The sequence below is a fragment of the Serinus canaria genome, chromosome 7 (assembly GCF_022539315.1).
Source record: "Serinus canaria isolate serCan28SL12 chromosome 7, serCan2020, whole genome shotgun sequence".
Lineage (NCBI taxonomy): Eukaryota > Metazoa > Chordata > Aves > Passeriformes > Fringillidae > Serinus > Serinus canaria.
In genome coordinates this window covers 19,647,263-19,671,991 of record NC_066321.1, presented here as the reverse complement: position 1 = coordinate 19,671,991, position 24,729 = coordinate 19,647,263, and the positions used below count along the sequence as shown (strand labels likewise).

The following is a 24,729-nucleotide window of genomic DNA, read 5'->3' as shown; positions in this document are numbered from 1 at the left end:
ACTTTAAAAATATTCTGTTGCATTTTTTTGCTAAATAAATCAGAATAAAATCAGTGTTTCATTTATTGATAGAATTTAATATTTCGTAACATTTCCCTCATTTTTGCAGCAGTAACACAATAGTTCTATGTATAATTACTCAAACTTTTTTGAGTAATCTTAGTACCTAGTAACTACATATTCAACATTTTGGTTTTTTTACTCATAAATAATGGCATTGACTTGAGTGAAGAGAGGCATCATAAAACTGAATGGCAGTTACACTGTGTTCACTCTTCAGTGTTAAAATTTTCATTACTTTTGGAAATGTGACTTTTTTATTCTATAAAAATATAAAGTAAATTGCATTGAGTGTATGTATAAGAGAGTGTAGATTATTTTTACAAAATCAAAGGGAAGAAATATCTAGTTATAGAGGGGCCACTGTGAAATGAATAAATAGCAGCTAGGTCTCTGCAGGTATGAACCTATTCTTATTTAAATCAATGGAAATTTCACTGCTGACTGCAGTAAATGCTGCATCAAAACCCCAGCTCTTTCCAAAAATCAATTAATTGCATTCTTAATAGGCTTTCATGCCTTTGAAAATCTTTCTCTAAATTACAGATGGAAACCAATCAATTAGGCCTTAGAGTTCATTTTATTAAAATAAATCCCACAATACTGTGCAAAATTAAATAAGATGCTTAAATTTGCTGGCTTTTATTTATCCAGAAAGATTAAGCAGTATCTGTGATTGTCAAACCACCTTGTTTTATTTGCTAGAACATGTTGGACTCTACAGAATGCTGATGTGACTCTGTGTGTTTTGAATTGTTTCTGCACTGCAAAGAACAGTGCTGGTACTAGGAAGTTGAGCAATGAGAAATTGCTCTGTCAGGACATGGAGTAAAATAAATTTTAAATAGACTTTTTATATGATATCGTAGCAAATGGAAATTCTGATTTAGTGTCTGCTAAGAAAATGTTGAAAATGCTTAGAATTTTCTTAACCAGCTGAACAAAAAATATAATTATGAAGGAAGATTAAACAGTATTTAGTGTAAATAGACTGTGGCTTGTTCTGATTTGTACTAATTTTGAATCTTTCATTGTTCACAGGAGATCCAGTGATGGCTGAAGAGTACATGACACAAGCTGGCAGATGGTACAGGTAAGATTTGCATAAAACTAATTTCTCCATTTCTGCCGTCTTCATCTGCTGTCATTCAGGTGCCATGACTTGTTTCTTTAAGCTGCTTTATTGTGAAGTGTATATTTATCTGTATCACCATGAGGTCATAAGATGTATGCTTCACTGTGCTCTATTTACCTAGAACATATTCTTTTGAATTCTTAGGTAGTTATACTGCTTTTATAGATTGAAAAATGACGACATTAACATCTATTTTGTAATTTGTGATTAAGCTGTATTTTACCTAGATATGAGACAGCATATTTATTATTACAATTTTTATATAAACTAAAATTATGTAATGTAAGTAACATGTCAATACTTCATATAGTATGCATGTTACCTTATGCATAGTTCCTATAGTAAGGATGTTGAGGTTATTAATTTTATTTAATAAATTCAGATACTGAGTCAAGACAAAAGATGCTCTAAATACCTCAAAGCTGTTACAAAACCAGAGAGAAGATAAACTTCAGGAGGAATTTCAAAACAGAAAAAAATTAAAAGTGGTGTTTGAGGGGATATTATAATTAGGAGGGAAAAGATTTTAAAAATAATAAAAATAAGGAACTACTGCATTTGATAACTATTTAATGAAACCAACTATATCTTTATATACTTGAAAATCTGATCCTCACGAACTACTGAGTGGTTCTCTTCAAACTAAAAATGGAAAAAAATGTGACAGCCTGAGAACAAGCATGACAAGTATTGGTCTAGAGATAATTGCTTTAAAAGTTATTTTAAGCTAATGAGAAATTCATAAAAGAAAAGTCCCATTTCAACCAAATAAATGTAATAATATCAGCTAATGCAGAAAAACATTCTGAGAAGAAAAAATAAGCATTGCAAAGCCTGGAATGGTCAGAATGTGTGTGGAGTACAGAAATGTGTCCAAGTGAGTAAGCATCAAATGAAGGATTATCCCTACTTGTGGAGAATCCATTCCAGCAAGTAATTGAACCATGGACTACTGCATCTCAAATTCGTAGGACTCCCCAGAGAGCTAAAAGGGACTCTGTAGATTCTGTCATCAGTATGCCAAAGATCTCTGCTCTGTACTGTAGTGCTCAAAAGTAGGTGTTCCCCAGATTTCCATTTTTAAAGGACTTCTTTCAGAATACTGATCAAACCTTGGCATTCTGAGTTTTTAAAGATACAGTGAGGTTTTCCTATTGTTTTGCACATGAATGCAAGAAAGAAGTTCTGATTAAGATTCTAAAATTAGAGCAAAAATGTTGTTATGTTCTGAAATAGCTTGGAAGGGAAACAGAAGGCTACCAAGTGTGTAGGCTAACCACAGAAAAAGAGAGGATAAGCGTTTGAAGAGAAATATTTTATTCTGTACTTAGCATGAAGTGAAAAGAGACTGTGCCAAGCAAATAATAGAAAGACAGCTAGGTGTGCAAAACTAGGTGGCAGGACACTGGGGAAGTGTGCAGGATGAAGCTTATGAGACTGCTGAATAAGGGTGTTAGGTATAAATTAGTGGTGATTTTTTACTGAAGGGTCTGCAAAACCATGTTGCCAGAATATATTGATGCAGGAACATCCTACATATACTGCATATATCTCAAACAACTTCTAGAACATTGTGCTAGACCACACAACTCTCTTTTACTAGGCTGCCTGTTTTGTTTGGAAAAGGATTGCACATGAGATTCTGTCTCTGAACTTGAGAGGTAACGTGATCTGTAGAATCAATACTACAAAAGACTTCATAATTTTACTGGATTTTTTTAACTTTGTGTTTTGTTTGTTTCCTGCCACACGTTCAGATGGAAGGCTTACTACAGTATGTTAGACTTCTCATACCATCAGGAAACCTGTGACACATTTTAAAATTTACTTTAGAAACTCAGTTCTCTCTTAAACGCTGTTGACTGATTCATTCTGCAAGAATGAATGCATTCTGCATTTCTTAACTTGATTTTGATTTGATCCCTTATACAGCTGCATAAAGAGAGTGGATTAGGGTTTATCATACACAAAACTATTCTGAAGAGTCAAGAGATTTTAGCAGAATCTGCCAACAGCCAGAACTGTACAGCCAAGTCCAGTAAAGATATGGTTAAATGCTTTTTGCCAACCTTGAATAAAAAATACTGCTGTAAAACTGACAACAGCTAAGAAACATAAGCATATATTTAATTCAATGAAAACTCTGAGCTCTCTGTCATGAAATTCAATGTGATTTAGTTGTATATCCAGAAAGGAAGCTTCATGTTTATGAATGCTAGATTTCAAGTGACACTGCAATGAATTGAAGCATCACTACCAGTGCTTCTTGACCTAGTAAATCATAAAAGATTTTTCATTTTGTTTATTCTATAATAAATGGCTGCATGCAGTATGATAACACTGCATAAACTGCATTGACTTGTGGAATGTTAAACACACTTTCTAGATAAGATTTTTCCTTTTTTCAAGCAACAAAGAAGTATTCATAATTTTATCTTTGGGTGGATTTACAAGAAGAATTTATTTTCTTTGCAAATCATGGCAAATTGAGACTTGGTTTGGGGCTTTACATTTTGCTCCTCTGCTTTTAGAGTGGAGTCTTGCCTTGCTTGGGAAATTCCCTGCATTTTGATGCAAACTTTTTCCAGTATCTCAAAAATTGCATTTTCTGTGGGCACTGTGGGTTAACAGAAAACCACTGTCTGCCAACTGGCTGTAAATAATTTCAAGTTGCACAAGTCTGCTTTATAAACAAAAATCTTTACCTGTTTAAATGTCTAGAGAAGGTAATTATAAACTGTAAAATGTGCAAAAGGCTATCCAGACAATGAATTGCTAAAATAATTGTAATGGTACACAGTTCTACACTCACCCTTTTCTCTCTTCTGAAGGACACTGTGTAGAAGGCAAATCTCTGCCTGACAGATTCTGATGAGAGTTATTGTTAATTACACTTTCGTTACCAGGGGCACTGTGTCACTTCTATATAAAAACACTACATTGCTTCCATTGTAGTTGGACATTTGCATGAAACCAGAAATAGTTTCCTTGCTTATCTGTGTTCCTGGCTTGAGACCAGTAGCTTTCTTGCCTTTTATTAGTTGGAGCATAATCTAAAATAGAGGATGAAGAAAATAATTGACCAAGAATATAGCTTCAGATATTATTGTCTATGTCCCCCGCTCTGTCTTTCCCTTTTCTGCCTCTCCCTAGGGGAAAAGCACTTATCTTCCTTATGCTAAATCCAGTTCCTAGCCATAGCAATCGTAAATCTTGGCATCAGTCTCACAGCAGAATAAAAAGTCAGATCAGCAGGAAGCTTCCACTTAAGAGCAACAAGCAGCTCCAGGAGGAGGAAAAAAAAAAACTACAAGAAAAAAAATCTTTTCAAACTCTTCTATTTATTTTCTTTCAAAAATAAAGGATTCTACTCATTAGAAACCCTCAGGTTTTCTTGTATTTTTAAAGATAATACGCCTCCAAAGAATGACAACTCATTATTCAGCCAGCCTTTCAAAGCCTTTTATTTCAAAGCTTTTTTCTGAATAAACAAATCTATAAAGAGAACAAATTGAAGTTTCTGCTTTTCCTAGTGTTTTACATAGAGGCTACGCAAGCAGTCTTTTCTCAAAATGAGTCAGACCTGAAATTACAAAGGAACAAAAATTGTTGGATGTAGCTGGTGGAATTAACTTTATGTATTTTATCTACAGACTGGCTCTAAAGCCTCAAAAATATTTTTAATTGAAAATTCAAAATTTTAGATCAAAACCCCAAGGCATTTTTATTACTGTTATTATTTGCTTAGGGATGTTTAAATGTTTAGAGATAGGCAAAGGAATACTAAGTATAATAAAAATAACTATCATAACCATGGCGACAATATAATAAAACTGATAGTAGGATTTGTGATATAATTTGATTTTGTACTTACTGGGCTGATGTACAAAATGTCTTTGTAACCATTTATTACATTCCACAAGAGTTTACTTCAGAGTGATTTAGTCCTTTAAGGCATTAGGAGGAACTGTCCTACTCAGACTAAAGTGAGCTACCCTCCCCAGGATGAGAGACTGATTAGGTTTTAAACCAGAGAAAATATACTGAGAAATATAAAGATTTTTTTGCTAGAGCAGAGATTTAGGGAATGCAAAGATAGGAGAAAAATGTCCTCAGAAGAACTGGAGAAAGGAGTTTGGAATAAGAAAGAAATGTTGATTAGTGAATGGAGCACATGTACCTCAGTGGCTTGGAAAGCATAATTTTAGAAACCGCAAAATAATACTTTGTAGGAAAATGTGCAGAAATGTCTGAACTCCCACAGGATTGTAAGTGATCTCTTCACTTAATATGACCAAGGCATTGCTGTGATGAGCTCAAACCATGTGTAGATTCCTTGATAAGAGTTTCCTATAGTTAGTACCTGAGTTACAATTGAAAATAAAAAAAGAGGTTCAAACAGAGTACACAAGACTCCATGATGGCTGATCTACAGCTTACAAAGGAAGAAATCAAAAGAAGCACTCCATGTGATTCTGTGCCAGAATATTTGACTTTTTTGATACTAAAAGCAGGTACAAATGGAGTACAAGGGCAGTCAGAGACTGGAGTAACAGGGAACTCTCCTGTCCCTGAAGACAGCTAAAAACTCTGGAAGCAATTCTTAAAAATACCTTTTTTCCAAAGTGAAGTAACTCTGTGGAGGGGTTTTGAACAGCTTTTGTATGTGGGAATTGCTGGCTGCCTGTATTGCCTGTGAATTTTCTTTCATTTATTTGAGGAGAGGAGAGCAGTGCTTAGGTCCATATGCAGACTCATTTACTCAAATAGTGCTTGTGGTTATACCGTTGCAGTCTCATGGATGGGCCAATTCTTTCCAGGCTTTTGCAGTGCCATCATCAGGTTTCTGCTGCTTGGCGGCAGAGAAGAGTTCATCCAAATCCATGTATAGCAAACAGCGACTTTTCAGAGCTGCAGACTTTTTTTCCCAGTCACCAGCTGCATAATTGTCAGTACAGAGCAAAGAGCTAGGAAAACTTCTACTGCAGCATTTTGAGATCTGATGCAGTTTTGTTTCGCTAGGCTCTTGTAACTTCTGCTTACAGTATGCAATAAAGTGAGGACAAGATTTATCTGATTTATATGATTTCAGATTTATTGCCGCAGATTTTAAAAAAGCATACTTTTCTACATGGACATGGATGTTTCATGCTGCTACTCTTGTTAGGAATGGAAACCTGTGAAATGATGGTATCATTCAGTAGAATTGGAAATGCAGTAGAAAAAGGTGTTTTATTGTTGTTGAGTAACTGTCTGGCAAACATCTTTGTTCACTCCATGCACCTCATCCTCTATTTGTTGGTTATATAGCAGGGTGCAATGAAGAATGGCCAGCAGCAGAGCAGACATGAATTTTGAGAAATGGCAACCAGGTTCAGCTGCTGAAGCAGGTTGACAGTAATTCTGGAAAGTCAATCCACAGGTCATAACCTGACCTAATGAGGGTCAGAGTTCTGTGGTCACTAGGCAGGTGCAGGGTGATGGGACCAGGGAGAAATCAGGCCAGGAAGCCAGGTACAAGGGGATGCAGACAAGCACTGGAACACCCAGGTGGAGTGGGATTAAAGGTCCTGGACTCATGAGCAGAGTGTTGGGGTTGAGGCTCCCAGGTGAGGCTGGTAAGGGCCATTAAGACTTACTATTGTGTTCAGGGTCGTTATTATCCATTGGCAGTCTTGCATTTGAAACAGACTAAAATGATTACAGAGGCTGTGCCTTACTGTACTTTTGTTGAAATTCCTCATTACAAAGGCAGTAATCACAGCAATGAATAGTCATGTAAATTTTCTTGTATTTTTAATCTCCTTCTCTACATCTGATCAGAAACAGGAGCCAGACTATTAATGCTCCTATTGCCACAATGACGTATGAGCTATTCCTTAACTGCAACAGTAATTGCTGTTTTTAACAAAAAGATCAAGCATTCAAGCTAAATTGCTAGGGTATTTTAAACTAGTATTTCTACTAGATCAAATAGTCATAACAATAATGACAGCAATGTCCTGGAGAATCAGAATTACATGAATTTTGTCACTTTATTGACCTAAACACGAGTAGCAAGCTTTGTGAAAAACCACAGTGCCTCGTCTACGTCAGTACTAGTCAGCCATAGGAGACACAGTAACTTCAGTGTAGACTGAGAGAATGGGTAAGCAAGTAAGATCAAGCAATAGCACTAGCATACCATGTAAAAATAGCTGTCAGTAGTACTGAAACTAGTCTGTTCAGTGGAATAGATCAGAAAACATCATCAGAAAACAAGCCACTATCCACAAAGAGATTAAATTAAGAACAGAAGCTGTTAGCATGTATCTGATGGCAGAATGTACTTTTTTGCTATTTGAATTTGGTGCTCATGTTTACTTTTTCAGGATCAATTTTTTTTTTTTCCCTTTGGACTGCAAGGTCAAATGGTAAAAGTACTGGAAGTTCCTGGTTTGTTTCCTAATTCTTGCTACTTTCATATCTTGTATATGAGCTATATTCCCAAACTTTCATGCTTTTCTGATCTTGTTGTTGTGTCTTTTAACTAAGCTTGGATTTGTGCAAAAGTTACAGACAAGTTTAAGAGCTCTGAGGTGGAGCACAATAAAGAACAATTTCCAACACCAGGGATGAAGAAATACTGTATTCTGAGTAAGCCCTTTAAAAGAAAAGAGAAGTGAATATATAAATTCTGATATGACTGTGTGGTTTTTTGACTACTAACCTTGTGCTTTTGTTTTAAGGAAGATGACTCATACTGTATCACCTAAAAGTAAGGCTGGTCTTGCATCTCTCTGCCAAAGGCCGTTTTGGTAGTGCTTGCCATCTAGTGGATTACTGCTTGTATACACATATGAGCAGGATCATCTGCCACAAATATACACCATCACACTATTATTCACACTAATATTTGATTATATCCCGCAGAATTTGAGTACTATTCAATGGATTTTTTTATTTTGTTGAATGAAAAGCTTGTGAAAATTGAACTACAAATTGCAAACATTTTCAAAACTTTTATCTGACAGCTGTATTTGCAACTATGACATGACTAGGTGACCAGCAAAATAATGGAATTTAAGAGCCAATGAGTAGTCAGTGTAAGTGGCCAGGGACTCAGCTGTAAAATCAAGCCCCGTGCTAACATATATTGGCTGAGGCTCTATGATGAGTACATTTGGTCAACATAACTCAGCTTGCTGAAATTTATACCCATTGTTTCTGCTTCTTCTGTAAAAGTTCACTGGGACACTGTCAATATTTTAGATTTCTGGTTTGTATATAGTAGTAACTGGATTTTCTCAGCGTTACCTCTTCTCTTAGCTGAATTGCCTGGAATAGTTGTCATCCATTTTGTTGACCTGGACTTGAATTTCTACCAGATTAATAGTTTACCCCTCATTACTGGCCACTAGTCTTAGAGAGATCACAAGTGTTGCGCATACCATAACAAAATGCAAATATCTGTATTGTAGGTTACGAGTTCCCTCCACTTCTTAAAAAAAACATGTACACAAATGTAGTCCTCCTGCCAAAATTTGAGTCCCCTCTTTCAATTTTTAATACAATTGAGCTTTTACTGAGTTTTTTAATAATCACCATATTTTAAAAACATTGACTATTTTACCAGAATTTTCCCCAACACATCCAGCCTACAGGCAACATTTAAGGGAAGTTCTCAGCAACAGGGAATTGGCAGGTTTGAATGCAACAGGTTTTCTGCTACGTTGATGTTTGTAATAGTATGGGTTTTTTTAATCCATGATGATAAAAATGTTGGAAAATTTTAGCCAACAGCTTATGGTATTCACAAATAATTTATGCTCTATGTTTTCAGGAGAATTTCCAATTAAACTTATTAAACTCAAGAATACCTTAATTCTTATTTGTTACCAATAGGTACATACAGATGATTTTACTTTTATAATCATTATCCTATTTATGATTAACTTGATATGCGGATGTTGAATTGGGTAAGATTGCATGGGGTCTGTGCTTAGTCTGGCTGTTACTTACCTGAGGGTATTTCAGTCTTACAGTGCATTATGTTACCATTATATATCAGAATTCTTGATCTTCCCGATGGCATTCTCATGACAGGATAGTTTTGGTTTGTTTTTTACCTCCCTCTAACAGCTGCTGTGAGGAACTTCTGTTATAATCAGAAGGTGAAATACTAATTGTTTGTACACTGAATTCTTTCACTTTCTGTTAAATACTGGCTATGTTCCTAAAACTACAGAGTACATAAATTTCATCATAAAGATCACCATAAATAGTTGAAATTAAGACATATGTAAGAAACTTTGTACAACCGTCCTCCTGTTTTCAAAAAGTAATTTACCAATGATTTGATCTTTATCCAAATGTAGAAAGTTCTATTTTAGTACCATAATAAAAATCTGTACTAAGTAGTATCACAAGCTCAAAAAATCACTTTTATTAGTATATAAAAAAGAATAAGGAAAACAGACATTATAATTAAATATTTGCTCTCATCTACAAATAAGTACTTTGGATAATAAAATAAATTTTTAGGTTCTTGTGGACAGTTAAGGAAGGAATGTTCTAAAATAAAAGCAAAAGATAGAGACTTTTGAAATAGAAAGTATTTGGCAATCTCTCTTAGTCACTCCATAAAATATCCATGTAAACAAGTAATCCGTATTTACATTATCATATGCAATATTCTTGGCTACATGTAGTAGGATGTATACATGCAATTACATTCAGTTTTAGAATCTAATTTGCACCATCATTTCTCAGTTCCTTAATGTTGGGAAAAACACTCTTCTGCTTCTGTGCATAGTACTGGATGACAACAAGTAAATATAGTATTTTGTTTTCCCAGGCAACTTAAAAAGATAGCACTTTCAATGTTAGGTTTTGTAACTTCCTGTTTTTTTAATAGGAATCCAAACCTGGAATGTAAGCTCTACAATCCATTCCTGTAAAAACAACCATGTAGATGATTTCCAAACATGCAGAAAAATACCCATGAAAAAGCTAGAGTTCTACCTTCCATTTGTATCTCTGAAAATACACTTTCATTTCCTATGTTGCTACTGTATTTATATAACTCATAAATAGAAGTAAGAAAAGTAGGAAAATTTGCATGAAAGGAAAGTTAAGGCCACTTTGAGGAGCAGGTTTAGGACTATTACTCTCCAAAGAGTAATTCCTATGCATAGTACCTATGCATACTTATTTAGCATTGAACTAACCTCATTTTTTTGCAAGGATACTTAGAGACCTTTTAAATCAATTTAGAATTAAGCCAGAAGTCTATAGTATGTTTTGTCAGTTTTAAATTGCACACACCAAGGTTGATCAAGTTTTAGGAGATCACAGGTACTGCATCTCATGGGGACCTCCCAAAGATCAGCAGCCAGAATGCACGTGAGATATCACTGATTATCAATTCCCCAAATGGAATCTTCCAGCTTCCACTGAGTTTCTACTATCATGTTTAACCTCTAAATTGAAAACCAAAATTATGTTCTGGGAGGCTCCCCTCAAAAGGTTGCTTAATCTTTGATTTTCAGTTAGTTTTACATCACAGAATGGTCACAATGGAAGGGACCCAGAAGGATCATCGAGTCCAGCCCTTAAGCAAATGGCCCATATGGGGTTTGAACTCACTACCTTGGTGTTACTTATACCTTGCACTTCATGAGAACAGAGAAGTAAAGAAATGCCACCATTCTTTTTTCAAGTAGCATTCCCCTTGAACACCACATGGAATACAATGGAAACCAGAAGGCATGATGGTTATTTAACAGCATATAGAACCAACCACCTAAAAGCTGTTCATTTCAATACATCCAGCTCAGTGCTGTAACAAAAGAAGTCATAGATTCTGCGTTTTCCAGTACACTGTACAGTTACTTTCTTCCAGAACAATCCCTAGGCAACTCACTACCTTCCATACAAACAAATGCTTTTATTATGTGACCAAGTACTATGCAAGGATTGAGTGAGCTCATTTTCACAGGTGGATGAGAAACAGTAACAGGCCAATACATAACAATTTAAAATGCTGTTGCCTGTGTGAGTGCAGTATAGAAAGCTGCATAATAAAATACTGCAAGTGAGCTCGTTTATTCACTTCCTCTGTCATGCTTCACTGTTTGATTCATTGCACATAGTGGGACAGGAGAAGTGCTCACACATTAGTTTAGCAGTTTAGGTTAGTGTTCCTTCTGTCATACCTGAAATGTACATTAAAAACAGGTATTTTCTACAGTGAAAGATACACTAATGTGAGGTTGGTCCCAGTCACCCACAAACCTATAAGTGAAACCATAGAAATCTGGGACATAGTCCTTGAGTACCAAATTGTAAGAAAGAAAAGTTTTAAAATATTTTATTATGCTAGCTTTCTATAGTGCATTCACCAAATAATAAAATATTATTATTACAAATCAAATAACAGGAACTGAGGTACTTCTTGTCAGAGAAGACCCAAAATAATTTAAGGGTCCAAAATAGTTTGTACTAACATAGAGTGAACTACAAAAATGGCACATTTGTTGAAGGGTACTGTATTAAAATGTTTTTAAAAGCTGGAGTAGATAAAAATTTATGTAGTATTTAAAAAACAGGAAATTATTTGGTGTCTGCAACTATCTATATTCCACCATGAACAGTGGTAAATTTGTATTTGTAGTGGGCTCTGCAGCTTTTACAAGAGGTAATAGAATGGCTTATCATTTTTGACATGTGCAGTCCAAATAATCTACTATAATTATTCTTCCATAATAGTAAAAGTATAAATATTGTTTCTATCTGTGAAATTAATGAATGAGCATAATGCATTAATACTTCAATTACTAGAAAGAGCTATAAAAGTAAAGTGCCAGTAGGGACTCTTCATTATTTAGAGAAAATTGCATTATTTAAAACTGTAATTTCAAATTAAACAGTCATAGAGTTTGTATAGATTGCTTACAGACTAAAGCATGTCTTCATGCCTATGATAATAATGTTTTTGATGTCAGTGTAGAGATACCCAAACTGGCTTTCAGTTAACAGGCAGCATTTTATTAAAAGAGCAAAGCTCATCTGTGTCTTGGAGAAAGTATTTCTCACTTGAAGCAAATTTTTTTTCTGTGAGACTGATACCAGATTTTGCTGGTTTCTAACCTCCTAATTTCTACTCTAGTACCATAAATCAATAGAACTGTGCAATCAAATAAAGATTCTAAAATGCTGCCTTCTGGGATAAAAGGAAGACTTAGTATAAGTGATACATTTTTCTAAGTGTGTTTTTGTAGTTTTTCAAATAAGACAAATTCTGCATTTGGATGTCTTTAACATTTCTTAGATTACACTAATAATTCAAAGCCAAATATTTTCTGTATTACAGTATATTTGGTAGAGTTTGTTGAAAGGTCAACAGATACATTCAGATTTAAAAAAAACAAGGCCAAAACCCCCCAAAAATTTCTAAAGGAAATATAACATTTTATGAAGATATCTAGCAAACTTTTTTTTAATTAAAAATTTTAAAATAAACATTTTTATGAAGCAACTCTGTAAAGTGCGGAATGACCTCAAATCCCATAGAACATAGCAGCCAGTGAGGGGGTTAATCAGCTAGAGAAATCAGAGCTTTAAAAAAGCAAATATTACCAGGAAATTTATGTGTGACAAATTAAATTATTCTGTATGGTATACTTCATGGCTGATTCATAACCTGCAAAAGCATTCAAGAGCAAAATTTAGTCTGAATTTTGTTAAATTTTTCATGATTATAAGAGATATAAGCATTAAATTAAGAAGTGATTTGAAAGACAGTTTCCAATTATGTGATTTTACCATTATGTGATGTCATTCTTGCTCTTGTTTTTTTAAACAAGGCATGGACTAGTCATGGACCAATAAAATATGTTTAGGACTTACAGAAATTTAAATCCACATGGAGAAAACTTGAGTATCTTTCAGCAACCCATACTAAAAATGAACCCCCAAGACACATACATATCAATCTAACTACATTAGAAGGACCCTTGCCAGGGGGAATTTGGAGGTATAACAGTACTTTTACTCTATATATTTTCTTTACATAGTTGATCTTTGTCCTGCTTCATCAAATTTGATGTTTTGTTTTCTGGCTGCTTCAGTATTGCTCCTTAGATCAGATTTATCTGCGTTACTAGTGTTTGTCATTGTGGATTCTACTTCTGTGCCTTCAGGAGTTGCTCCAATGGGACTCAAAATTTTAGCATTATCTTCTGGGGGCCGCTTCCAGTGGGGCCTGCTTGCCATCCACAAAATAAGTGAACCAAATATGACAAGCAAAAGACCAAGACAGTTGACCAAAGTTGCTTCTGGTGGGGATGCACTATATGCAGGATTTTTCCTTTGAAAGGGGAAAAAGGAAGAAGAGGTCAAAAAAATTGTTTTAAAGGCAATCTTGTTCTAAAAACAGCAGTCTCCTGCTAGGTAGGTCTTTTAATACAAACAAAACAAAACACTGTCCCAGTACTGGATGCTTATTATTCTGGGCAAATGGAAGTATATTTGCAATGAATAACCTTAATAAACAACTGGAAACAGGTACTTACAATGCAAATATAAGCTTTTCTGTGATTCCCATGAGAGCTGTTGCAATCACCGTTGCAAAGATGGTAAGACCCGAATAAACATGTATTGGCATGAGAGCTGCGCGGAGATGAACTGGAGCAAACGGGAGCAGAAAGACAGCGAAACCCAAGAACAGCTACAACCAAAACAGATTCATAGTTAGGGCCAGATGGAAAACAAGCTGAGCTTCTCAAGCAGAACAAAAATTATAATAAAATTCCATTCTGAGATGTCTTCAGGTAGAAATTTGAAAATAATTGGCATTTCTATTTTTGAATGTGCTTCCTATCAAAACCAAAGCAAAATTCTGGATTAGCACTTAGAAAGCAGACATTAAATATTTTATAAATCATCCTATGTAATATCAGTGTCCAAACTTACTGATAGTGCTAAAACTGCAACCAAACTAAGTACTGGAAACACAAGTTTTCAGTGTCACTAATTCACTAATATGGTTAAGGTGTGAGGAGCCACCCTTTTACAGTCTCGTCAAGTCCCATTCTCTGCTCTGGTTGCAGATTTGCACATAAAGGAACATCAGAAGACAGTCTAACCTTCTGACCTGAGTGGATTAAATAATTTTCTCTTGTTAGAATTTCAGTTAAATTTAAGTGCTTATCTTTAGAAGGGGAATGGTGTCTCAATATATTGCTCACATGGCATTTACAGAGTGAAGACATGTATGGGTGGCATCAAGTTATTCAGGGGACATTAGTCCTCCTATTAGCACTAATTTTGTGATGGAAAATAACCTATCATGTCCCATGGCTGCATCCACAGGCTTGCCCAGTCATGCTGAGGTTGCAGCTCTTCTTTAGTTTGTTTACTGTTGCTCACCCCTGCTGCTAAATTAGACACAGTGCATGAATTTGTATTTCATCCTGCTTTAACTCAGTCCTTGTTTTATCTTTCCATAATGGATAAGAGAACCTGATATTTTCTCCCTGGGAAGCTTTTTAGTACACCATAATCAAATCATCTCTTAATCTTAAATCTGTTAAACAGCTGGAGTTTTTAAAGTCTTGCAATGGAAAATAGCTTTTCCACCCCTCAAATTACTTTTCCAGAATTTCTTTGGGTTTGTTGCTTTTTATTTTTCTACATTTTTACCCTATTCTTAAATTTTAGTCAGTGTGCTATACTGTATTAACCTACATTTGGCTTAATTACAAGATAGTTACAATATTGCAAGCAGAGTATTATGTGAGCCTACGACTGACATGCCCCTTCTGGTAAGTGCCAAGTGTCTTCTTTGTTAACAAAGATACTACTTTATGACCATTCTTTATAGTGCTCAGTTGCTTAACAAACATCAGTCTCTGACTGGAGACTTACATCCCAGATTGGAGGAAGGAACACCAAGGATCTTTTGATGTGACAGGCAAGGCATTAAGTGCCATTGATCATGTTTATAGTAGCAAAATGAAATGTAGAACTAAGATTTTAGTCACAATCCTTCATTTAACCATTACTGATACTCAGTGTAGTAGCAGCACAGACTTCCTTGAAATAGCTGCATTATTAGGACAAACTTAATTTTAAGATTATTTTTTCTTATTCATTCATATTAATTCTTATTTATTTGTTCAGCTGTAGAGTATATACTCAACAACACTGCAATATGTTTTCTTTTTAAATGAATGTTAAAACCACTATTTCAACACTGCTTCCTGTACCTCTTGGCCTGAGCAGTGAGGAATAAAGTCCAGAACCCAAATCCCTCAGCTGAGGCTTTTCTGTGCTTGATCGCAGATAATTAAGTCTTTTTTTTCTTTTTAGTGTTTTGGGAAAAAAAATATTTGAAGGAACAAAATAAATTTTCATAGTGTAATAACACAGTATAAAGAATTCAGAACATATATGCAGAAGCATCTGTCTATGTTCTGTAAATTTCAGGGCATGGCTGCTCTTCTTTGCCAAATGCAAAACACATTAAGTTAGCTCATTTTACATTACAATAATGCTAATTCTCTGCCAAGAGGGGCAGTTAAAAGCATGCCCACAAACATCTGTCAAAGTTCTGCTGATTCAGGAAAACTGGTTAGCCAGTAGTAGCTCATTCAGGTGTCAGATCCTTTATATCTCTACTGCTCCCTGATGCACTTGTTCTGCTGATTAGAAAAGTCTTGAGGCCAAGAAGTGACTACTTAAATTTATGAGAGCTGAAAAACAAAACAAAACAAAACAAAAAAAAGAGAAGCTGTTACTTCATTTGAGACTTCCTTAATAAATGCTCTAACTGTATTTAAATATGCTGCCAACAAACCAAGTAACTTGCTGTATGTTCAGGAGTTAACAGGGCTTAGAAACACAGTACTGTGTAACTGTACTACAGCTTAATGGCCATTATGCCAGCAAATAAACAAAATAGGCTTAAAAATGCATTTTTCTTCAAAGCAAATGATCCAGTATTTGTATATTTACATAATAGTTTGCCAAATCAGAGTGTAAAATGGCTATCCCAGTAGTTACAATGTACTAGCAAGAGCCTATTGTGCCTGAATTACTAAAAACATTCTTCAAATTTACAAGCTGTTTATAAATACAGTTAGATTCTGACCTGGAGACAATAAAATATAACAGCAGTTAGCCCAATCCAGCTGTGCAGACTGTACATGTTAGGAATGTTCGAGGCATTGTGGAAATCAAACACGGCTACAATAGAAACGATTGCAAGAATCATAGCTGTAGTATTTAATCCAGCATGTATGAACTTCATTAAGAGTTTGCTGCACTTCCAGGTCCAGGGCAATCTGTACACAATAATAGCTGAAGAAAGAAGAGAAACAAGATTTTAGGCCTTATAGAATAATTTCTTTTAGATGTTAATAATTATGCATAATTCCCATAGGTACATTGTAAATTACAGCAAAATCCAACCTTAAGTCTTCTAAAAAGTCTATTAGAAGTTTTTTTCTTATACACTTAGCATAGCATACTCTGAAAATACAACTGAAGCTTAAATATAGCTTTTTAGGGATTTCTTCTCAATTTTAAAAAAATCCCACAAACTTCAGTAAATAACTTGGTGTCATCTTTTCCTCAGTCATTAAATCGATTTAACAGGGATTTGGCATAGGATTTTGATTTTTCTGCTACTAGTCAGATTGAGCAATATGGCCTGATTCTTATATTGAGAAGATCACTTGTTGAGAAAGCATGTAGGATTATTTTATAATATTTATTCTCTTTGCAGCTTTGGATAATGCTATTCTCTAACTGCATAGAAACTTATATGACTGTCTATTACATTGATATCAATAAGACTACTTTAAGTGGGAAAATCCTCTTCAGCATAAGAGAATCATAATCTGACTTTAGAGACAAAAGCATTTAACAAATACAAGTCTTCCACACTGTCAGATGAATGAGGGAAGTTTTGCCTATACTTGAACTAATAACTCCAGCAGACAGTGTTTTTTCCAGTCTGAACAAAACAAAAATTTCCATTGCTCTAACTCCAGATGGTCCATAAAAATAACTTAACCTAGAGCTGCTTCTTGCCAAGTTTTCTCCAAGATCCTTGCTGCCCCTATCTGCCACAACTGTCCCCTGTCTGTCACATGATTCAAATGCTTTCCACAGGGAACACAAACGAGCCAGATTACATCACTGAAGCTCCAGGTACATCTGATTACAAACTAGATAGTAATTCTGCATGTGTGATAGCACATAAGTATATTCAGCTAACAGGGGACAAATATTTATGAGGACAACTGATAATTTGACCAATAAAGACTAATGTCTTGCCTGAGCAGAAGTCTGAGCTCCACTCAGTGATTCATCACATCCTAATTTAAGGCTTCTGCCTATGAAATTACAATGAAAATTTTATATATAATTAGCTATAATAAAACAAAGGAATAATAATTTATGTAGTTTTTTTATTTAACAATCCTGTTCTAAACATTAAGAAATAGAAAAGTATTATCTAAGTGATTCTCATGTGCCCTACTCATTCATTACTTCTCCATAACCCTTGCATTTTAAGCAAAAAACATAGATTATGGAAAATAAATAGGATATTATCTCTGCATGTTCTGATGAATAGTAGTAATAAATGACAATTTCTTTTCACACTTCCGTTCACACAAGTTCTGTTCAGACTTTTTTTTAACCTGGTTGCATTTCAAAAAATACAGTACTACACTAAATAATTCACAAAGAAAATGGTTTACAAGTCAAATTCCCATACCATGATCAGATTTTAAATCAATGTATGCTTTTACATATGGTGTGAAAATATAATACTGGAATGGAAGTGTTCCTTAGAATATTTAAATATATACAGCACTTAGGTTGGTTTTGGCTTTCTACTTTAAAAAGCAACAGTAGTAAATCCTACAAAGTCAGGAAGATAGAAACCTTGTTTATTATATGATTTGACTGTCTTAAAGCAATCTATTACAGAAATATGATTCTGCACACCAAGCTTATCACCTCCAAGAGTTCCCCAAAGTGATGTTACATGATAATGTTAGAATCATAGAATCCTAGAACTGCTAAGGTTAGAAAATACCTCTCAGATAATTGAGTTTGACCATTAGCCTATCACTGCTACATCTACAATAAACCATGTCCTGAGCACCACATGTATGTTTTTTGAGGACTTCCAGGGACAGTGATTCCATCACTTTTCTGGGCAGCCATTTCAATACCTGACCACTATTTCAGTGAAGAAATTTTTGCAAGTATCCAATTGTAACCTCCCCTGGTGCAACTGGAGGCCATTTTTTCTTGTTCTATCACTTGTTACTTGGGAGATGAAATTGATCCCCACTTGCTATAACCTCCTTTCAGACAGTTGTAGAGAACAATAAGGTCTCCCTGAGCCTCCTTTTCTCCAGGCTAAACACCCCCAGCTCCCTCAGCTGCTTCTCTTCAGACTTGTGCTCCAGACTTCAGCAGCTTCCTTGCCCTTCTCTGTACCTGTTCCAGCACCTCAGTGTCTGTCTTGTACTAAGGGGCCAAAAACTGGACACAAGATTTGAGGTGTGGCCTCACCAGTAGTGGATACAGGGGGAACAATCACTGCCCTGGTCCTGCTGGCCACACTATTGCTGATACAGGCCAGGATTCTGTTGGCCTTCTTGGCCACCTGGGCACACACTGGATCATGTTCAGCCAGCTGGCAATAATATCCTGCATTAGACTATTATTAACCAACTTAGTACTAATGATAATGACTTCTAATTTTGTGAAGCAGATGTGTCAAAAGGCCCCAGAACAAGTTTCAACATCCCATGAGGATATTCCCTATAAATCCTTCTTACCATATGTCCCACAGTATTGTCAATAATTTATTCATGGTGCAGCAGAGTATTGGACTCTACGTGAAGAAAACTTAATGAGCATAGATCCTCATCTCAGTTTTTAGTCTTTGATCTCAGAGGGTCAAGTCTGGGCTAAAATTTTTATGTAATTTTTTTTGTTGTCATCTAGCTGATTTAACTTCCAAAAGCACTATCAAACTCCCTAGTCACTTGTCCCCATAGTCTCAGGTCTCTGTTTGGGCCTTGAATTTTCTTAAGTTGATTCCCATAAACATTACAATAGAAAGCCAAGGAATAACTGACTAATGGTTTGGCCAGCTGTTAACATTCATTACCATGTTCAATGCCACAGCCCAGGCCATATGCATGATATTACAGTTTGGTTTAATCATCTTTCTGCGAGGGCTTTGTGTGAACTTACACATTGCAATTTCAGCAGATTTGTTAATCACTGTATCTTTTGTGAAAAGATAGAGTTTCATTTCTCCATCACCACTTTTGTGTGCTTCTCCCTGCCTTTCTCATAACTGGTGCTTTTCTAATCTGCAGGAGGAAAGAAGACAGTCTGGGGATCCAAGGGGAGAGAAGGAAGATTCACCTTTCAGTGAGTACAAGCTCTTAAAAACTTACTCAGATGTGATGTGTAATTTCATGTCAAAATTAAACAGCCTAAGTTAAAACATTCAATTAGAATGTTTGGTGGTGACATGGTAAAGCAGCCTCATTAAGAGCTTTCTCAAAGCAGAACATTTCTAGTACTGTTAAGAAATTTGACAGCCTAGGTACCCTGGACTGAGCTTTTTGACTCAGACCTTACTCCTTTTTATGAACTTGGATTTTAAAACACATCACACAGGGCATAGTTACCTTGCAATATTTTTATATGGCATAGGACTTCTGTCCTTTTATAAATGTAGAGGACAAAGTGTTAGAGTTATTGATCAACAATACAACATTTCTGTCCTTTGTACAGACTAATAAACTCAAGAAACAATTGGTTTAATTATTATTTTAAATCCTTTACTCAAATTCAACCAAGTTTTTTTTAAGCTACACCTTCCTTCCTTCAACTACTTATCTTTCTTGTATGTGTCCAAAGAGGTATCTGATTTCTCACTCTCATCCAAATTGCTTTGAATTCAATGGCAGACTTCCATCAGCCAAATTTGAATCAGATTCACAGTGGTATCTTATCTATTGATATTTCATCTGATTTACTACAATACCCCTTCAGTCTCCAACTTTATGTAATAGGAGTTCCTCCCTAAATTGTGCTGTATTATTAGTGAATTCCTTGTATGCATGTGGTTTCTTAGCTATGGTAAACTTCCATTTACATGTATATCCTTATCAAAGCAGGGCTTGGGGCAACACCCTTTCTCTGTGACACAGGGAAAAAACTGAGTTTCAGAGGAAAAAAAATAGAAAATACATAGGAAAAAGCTGCAGAAAGCCTCTCCCTATTTTCTTCGAAAGTTCTATGCTTATATATATTAAAAAAAATAGGTTGAGCACATTAAGTAGATCTTCCTGAAGTCAACAGGTGGTTTTCATTGCTTATTTATAGTCTGAAATTACACTTCCTGTTGAGCAATATTATGTAAAACAACTTCAAAATACGGTTTATTGCTCAATACTGGTTTGCACTTGAAGCCACAAGAAGGCTGAGAACAGTCCCACTCCCACTCAAAACCAAAAATTTACAGTGTATGTTCAAATCACAACATTCTGTTCATAGCCAGAACAAGACAGCCTTCAGCCATTGGCTGGAAGTGTAATGGGAAAATGTTAGTCCACGCCTGAACTCTATGAAATCCAAAGTTCATACGCTCTTGAAGAAATTAAAAAAAAAAAAAAAAAAGGAAAAAAAAAAAAGAAAAAAAGAAAAAATAAGAAGCGACCCTGTATCTTAATGATTATATGTTATTTAAGCAACAGAATAAATGATTCATTTAAGAGATATGCTTAACAAAACAATTCATCCTAAGTCTAGCCTGAAGAACTGCATTTTAATAATGCTTGTGGTGCTACATTTTCTCTGGCAAAACCCCTGCTCCCGGATCAAGCTTCTGTGGATCAAGCTTTCTCTTCTTGGGACATTTGAAGAGAGCCAAAAGAGAAACTTTCCTAGGCAACATTTCTGGCATTTTGATTTTCAACTTGCATAAATTCCAGCTGCCTAGGAAAAACACACATCGCAGCCATTACTCAAAGTACACGGCAATCCCCGGGCCAGGATAAACAAGTGCTTGCAGAAAAAAAACCCCAAAACAACCCAAACCCCATATGTAGCAATTTTGGCTTATTACAAGGGACTCTTTGTCCCTTCCCGGGAGTGCTGGCTTCCCTAAACTGCGGACCGACTGCTGCGCTGCCGCTGTGACCCGCCGCCGGCCGCGGGCTGTCCCGGCGGCTCCGCCCGGAGCCTCCCGCGCCGCGCAGCCCCGGCCGCGCCACCCCGGCCCCAGGCAGGCCCGGCTCCCCCGCAGCTCCGCGCCGAGCCGCGCCCCCGACGCACCGATGCCTTGGATGAAGACGAAGCCCGTGATGATGAGGACGGGGTGCCAGTTGAATTCCCCCGCGCTGCCGTCCCAGCTCAGCCCCTCGCGGTAGTGGAAGACCCAGACGAGGGAGAGGATGACCGACACGAAGCCGACCAGCAGCGAAGAGGCGAGGAGCGCCAAGAATCGCCCGTACTCCTCCATCTTTCGATCCCCGTGCGCGGCAGCGAGCGCCGCGAAGGAGGGGCGAGCGGGCGGCCGGGCGGGGTCGGGATCGTGAGCGGTGTGGGGCCCGGCCGATACGGGAACGGACGGGACGGACGCAGCAGGGGCGGGAGCAGGGCGGCACTCCGCGATCCTCCGCGCCCCTCCACCCTGCCCTCTCCGAGCGTCCCGTCGCATTCAATTCAGAACTCCTCCTTAGAAAATAATTTTCTGTGTCAGCCTGTTCCCTGCCATGGTGGCAGCCCGACTGCGTTCCCCCCTGCAGACAAGGAAGGGAGCGGGTGGTCACGGGTTTTGTGCCGGGAGGCTGTTGAGGAGGTTGGGGAGTTCACAGAGCCGCCAGAAAGATAAGCCACCACAGTCATAAGCACTTACAGATAAGGTAGGAGTGCTGTTATGAAGAAGAGACAGCTCACACAGAAAATACAGAGGAGGAGAAGCATACTTAAAGACACTGATGTACTTACCTGGAGCACAGTCTTGCCATCATGATTACCGCCTTCTCACTGGATTCATTGAGTGCTTCAAATAGAGTACAGATACTAACCAGTTTCATATGTGGAGTTTGACCTGAGTATGCAAGAGGATGTGAACATTGTTCTGTTGAATAGTACAAATATATCAAATGTCCACTAGCGAAAAAGGGAATGCATAAAATGTAGACAATTCCAATAGGTGTGGAAAGGCCCATTGTAGGGAAGCTAGAGAGGAAAACAGAAGGAAAAAAAACAGAATTGCAAAAGAGACAATAGACCTGCCAAAATTATAACATGATAGATTAGACCAGTTTGGTCAAATCATGTAGTCAGCAGTTTCTGTTTGTTTTGGTGTAGAACATTCAGCTGGCTCTGAAGCCTGTCAGATATGGTAGGAGGATATGCCCAAACATATATTCAACACTAATTTTCTGGTATTTGATTAGCTTACTTTTAAAAAATATATATAGTGTTGAACTACATATGAATTAAAAGTTCGTTAATTGATTGAGAGAAAAAAAATACTTTGTACTCTGGATAGAATTTGATCTCTCTGGTATCTCACACTTAAACTGAGGCCTAGAAAATGAAAGGAAATGGTTTTATGAAACTTAAAATAGTTTTGAATAGAATACTGCCAATTCAAACACCATACTTACTGAAGTGTTGGAAATATCTACATAGAGACATGAAGACCAAGCCAGATTGGAGTGGGACGCAAATATTTCTTCATTGTTGTCTTTAATCTCCTAAAAATACACACTGATGTTTTAAAGAAAAGCTTGACTTGAGCAGCACTTGGATAAAGATACTTAGCTTTAGTTTGCATGGATTTGGTGTGTCCTTAGGATTTAACTGGTTGCTCATTCTACTCACAATGGTAAGTAGAACACTTGTATTGTTAAATTTCACAAGTCACAGCATTTAAGAGAAGATCTGAGCCCTGAATCTTCTGATGAATGCACTCATGCATAATCTTGCCAGGGTGCCAGACTGTCATTAGCTTATGAGGCACACAGATCATCTTAATATTATGGTCAGAAAAATTTTACTTTTGTCTCTGTAAAGCATAAAAACTGACATAAATGTTTATTTTAATTTGCCTCCTATGAACCTAAATCTCCCAATTGCAAAATGCTTCCAGTTTCCACTGATTTCAACAAGCGTTGATTACATCCAGTATCCCACCAGTCCCATTTAGGAATCTTCTACTCAACTGGATTTTACTTAAGCTAAAACTATATCTCTCAGAAGACTTTAGTGAATTCCTGTAGCTGGAACTGGTTTACCCTCAGACACAAAATTCCATTGAACTGCATATGAAGCCTAGTTTTACCATGTAATGATGAACAATTTAAAAAAATAGATATAATTGAAGAAATTCTAAAGCTTAGAGATTGTTAAATAAACCAAACCAGAACAAAGTGCAAAATAATTTGTTAGACAAAGTGAAATGTTCTTTATTGAACATCTGTAATGCAGAAGAGATTTCAGGCAGCACCATTAGTAACTCTGGTCTGTATTTCTCCACATTTGCTGTTCTTCCACCTCTTCTTGCCTGCCTGGTGCAAATATCACATTTGCACCAAATATGTGCCTGGTGCAGAATCAGAAGCAATCCTTAGCACAGCTACAATGTCTGAGTGGATTTCATTTACAAAAATTTACATCAGAAGCACAAAATAATGGCCTGTGGTGACATGGTGTGTTGCTTAGATAAGCATTTATGTACACTTATGTTCAGGCTGCTGCTCTCAAAATGTATGCATGGTATAGCAATGATGACAGCAGTTGCAAGTACCATACATGTAATACTGGCAGGAATCCATTGCTACCTGTTAAAAATAATCTGTGAATCTTTGTTTCATAGGTCTTTTGTTGTCTGTCTACTTTGAAGTTCTTCCAGGTCTGAAGTCACACTTATCCTACATCTGACAATGCAGCAACCCAAAGAAAGAAGTGCATGTTAGATCATGTCCCAACAGAACTGCTAAGAGGGAATACACACTGACAGAGTTGATAATGTACTGGAAAGTTATCATTGTCTCTAGAAAGCTCTGGAAAAGAGTAGAGATTATGAACTGCTGTAGAACCTATCCTCAGTAATGATTAATAAAACCAGGTGTTTATTGCTTCCTTGCAAAGGGACTTGAAAACCCCATAGTTAGGGTAATTTCATTTTTATGTGGGGGGTTATTTTCCAAACAGATTATCAAGTGTGTCATTCAGCCCTCAGCAGTCAACTGTATTATGTTGAGTTCCCCCCCAAGTAAAGGTCAAATTAATTTTAATTTGTCTTTACAAATTGCAAATTGTGACTATGGAGCAAGACTCTTCTAATAAATGATTTTTACTTATTCGCCACCCTAGAAGGAGCTTTTGCTGAGATAAAATAAGACACATAGTGCACCTTTTGTCGAGAATGTTATACTGGTCATAGGCCAGTCATTGTTACCTGTGCAATAAAACTCTTTTTAGATCTTCAA

At 36.5% G+C, this 24,729-nt stretch overlaps 1 protein-coding gene and 1 long non-coding RNA gene across 2 annotated transcripts; one reads left to right on the top strand and one right to left on the bottom strand.

Annotated features, from left to right (window-relative positions):
• The first annotated feature begins 1,135 nt into the window (after positions 1-1,135).
• Positions 1,136-24,729, top strand: LOC108961711 (uncharacterized). Its single transcript, XR_001990071.3, has 3 exons — positions 1,136-1,153; positions 19,591-19,645; positions 24,114-24,729. It is a non-coding gene; the product is annotated as an uncharacterized LOC108961711 (long non-coding RNA).
• LOC103814429 (plasma membrane ascorbate-dependent reductase CYBRD1) lies at positions 9,596-22,072 on the bottom strand. Its single transcript, XM_050976839.1, has 4 exons — positions 21,560-22,072; positions 16,329-16,537; positions 13,750-13,904; positions 9,596-13,544 (listed from the first exon to the last, which is right to left on the bottom strand). The coding sequence occupies exons 1-4, from the start codon at positions 21,942-21,944 to the stop codon at positions 13,244-13,246; spliced, it is 1,050 nt and encodes a 349-aa protein (XP_050832796.1). The 5' UTR covers positions 21,945-22,072; the 3' UTR covers positions 9,596-13,243.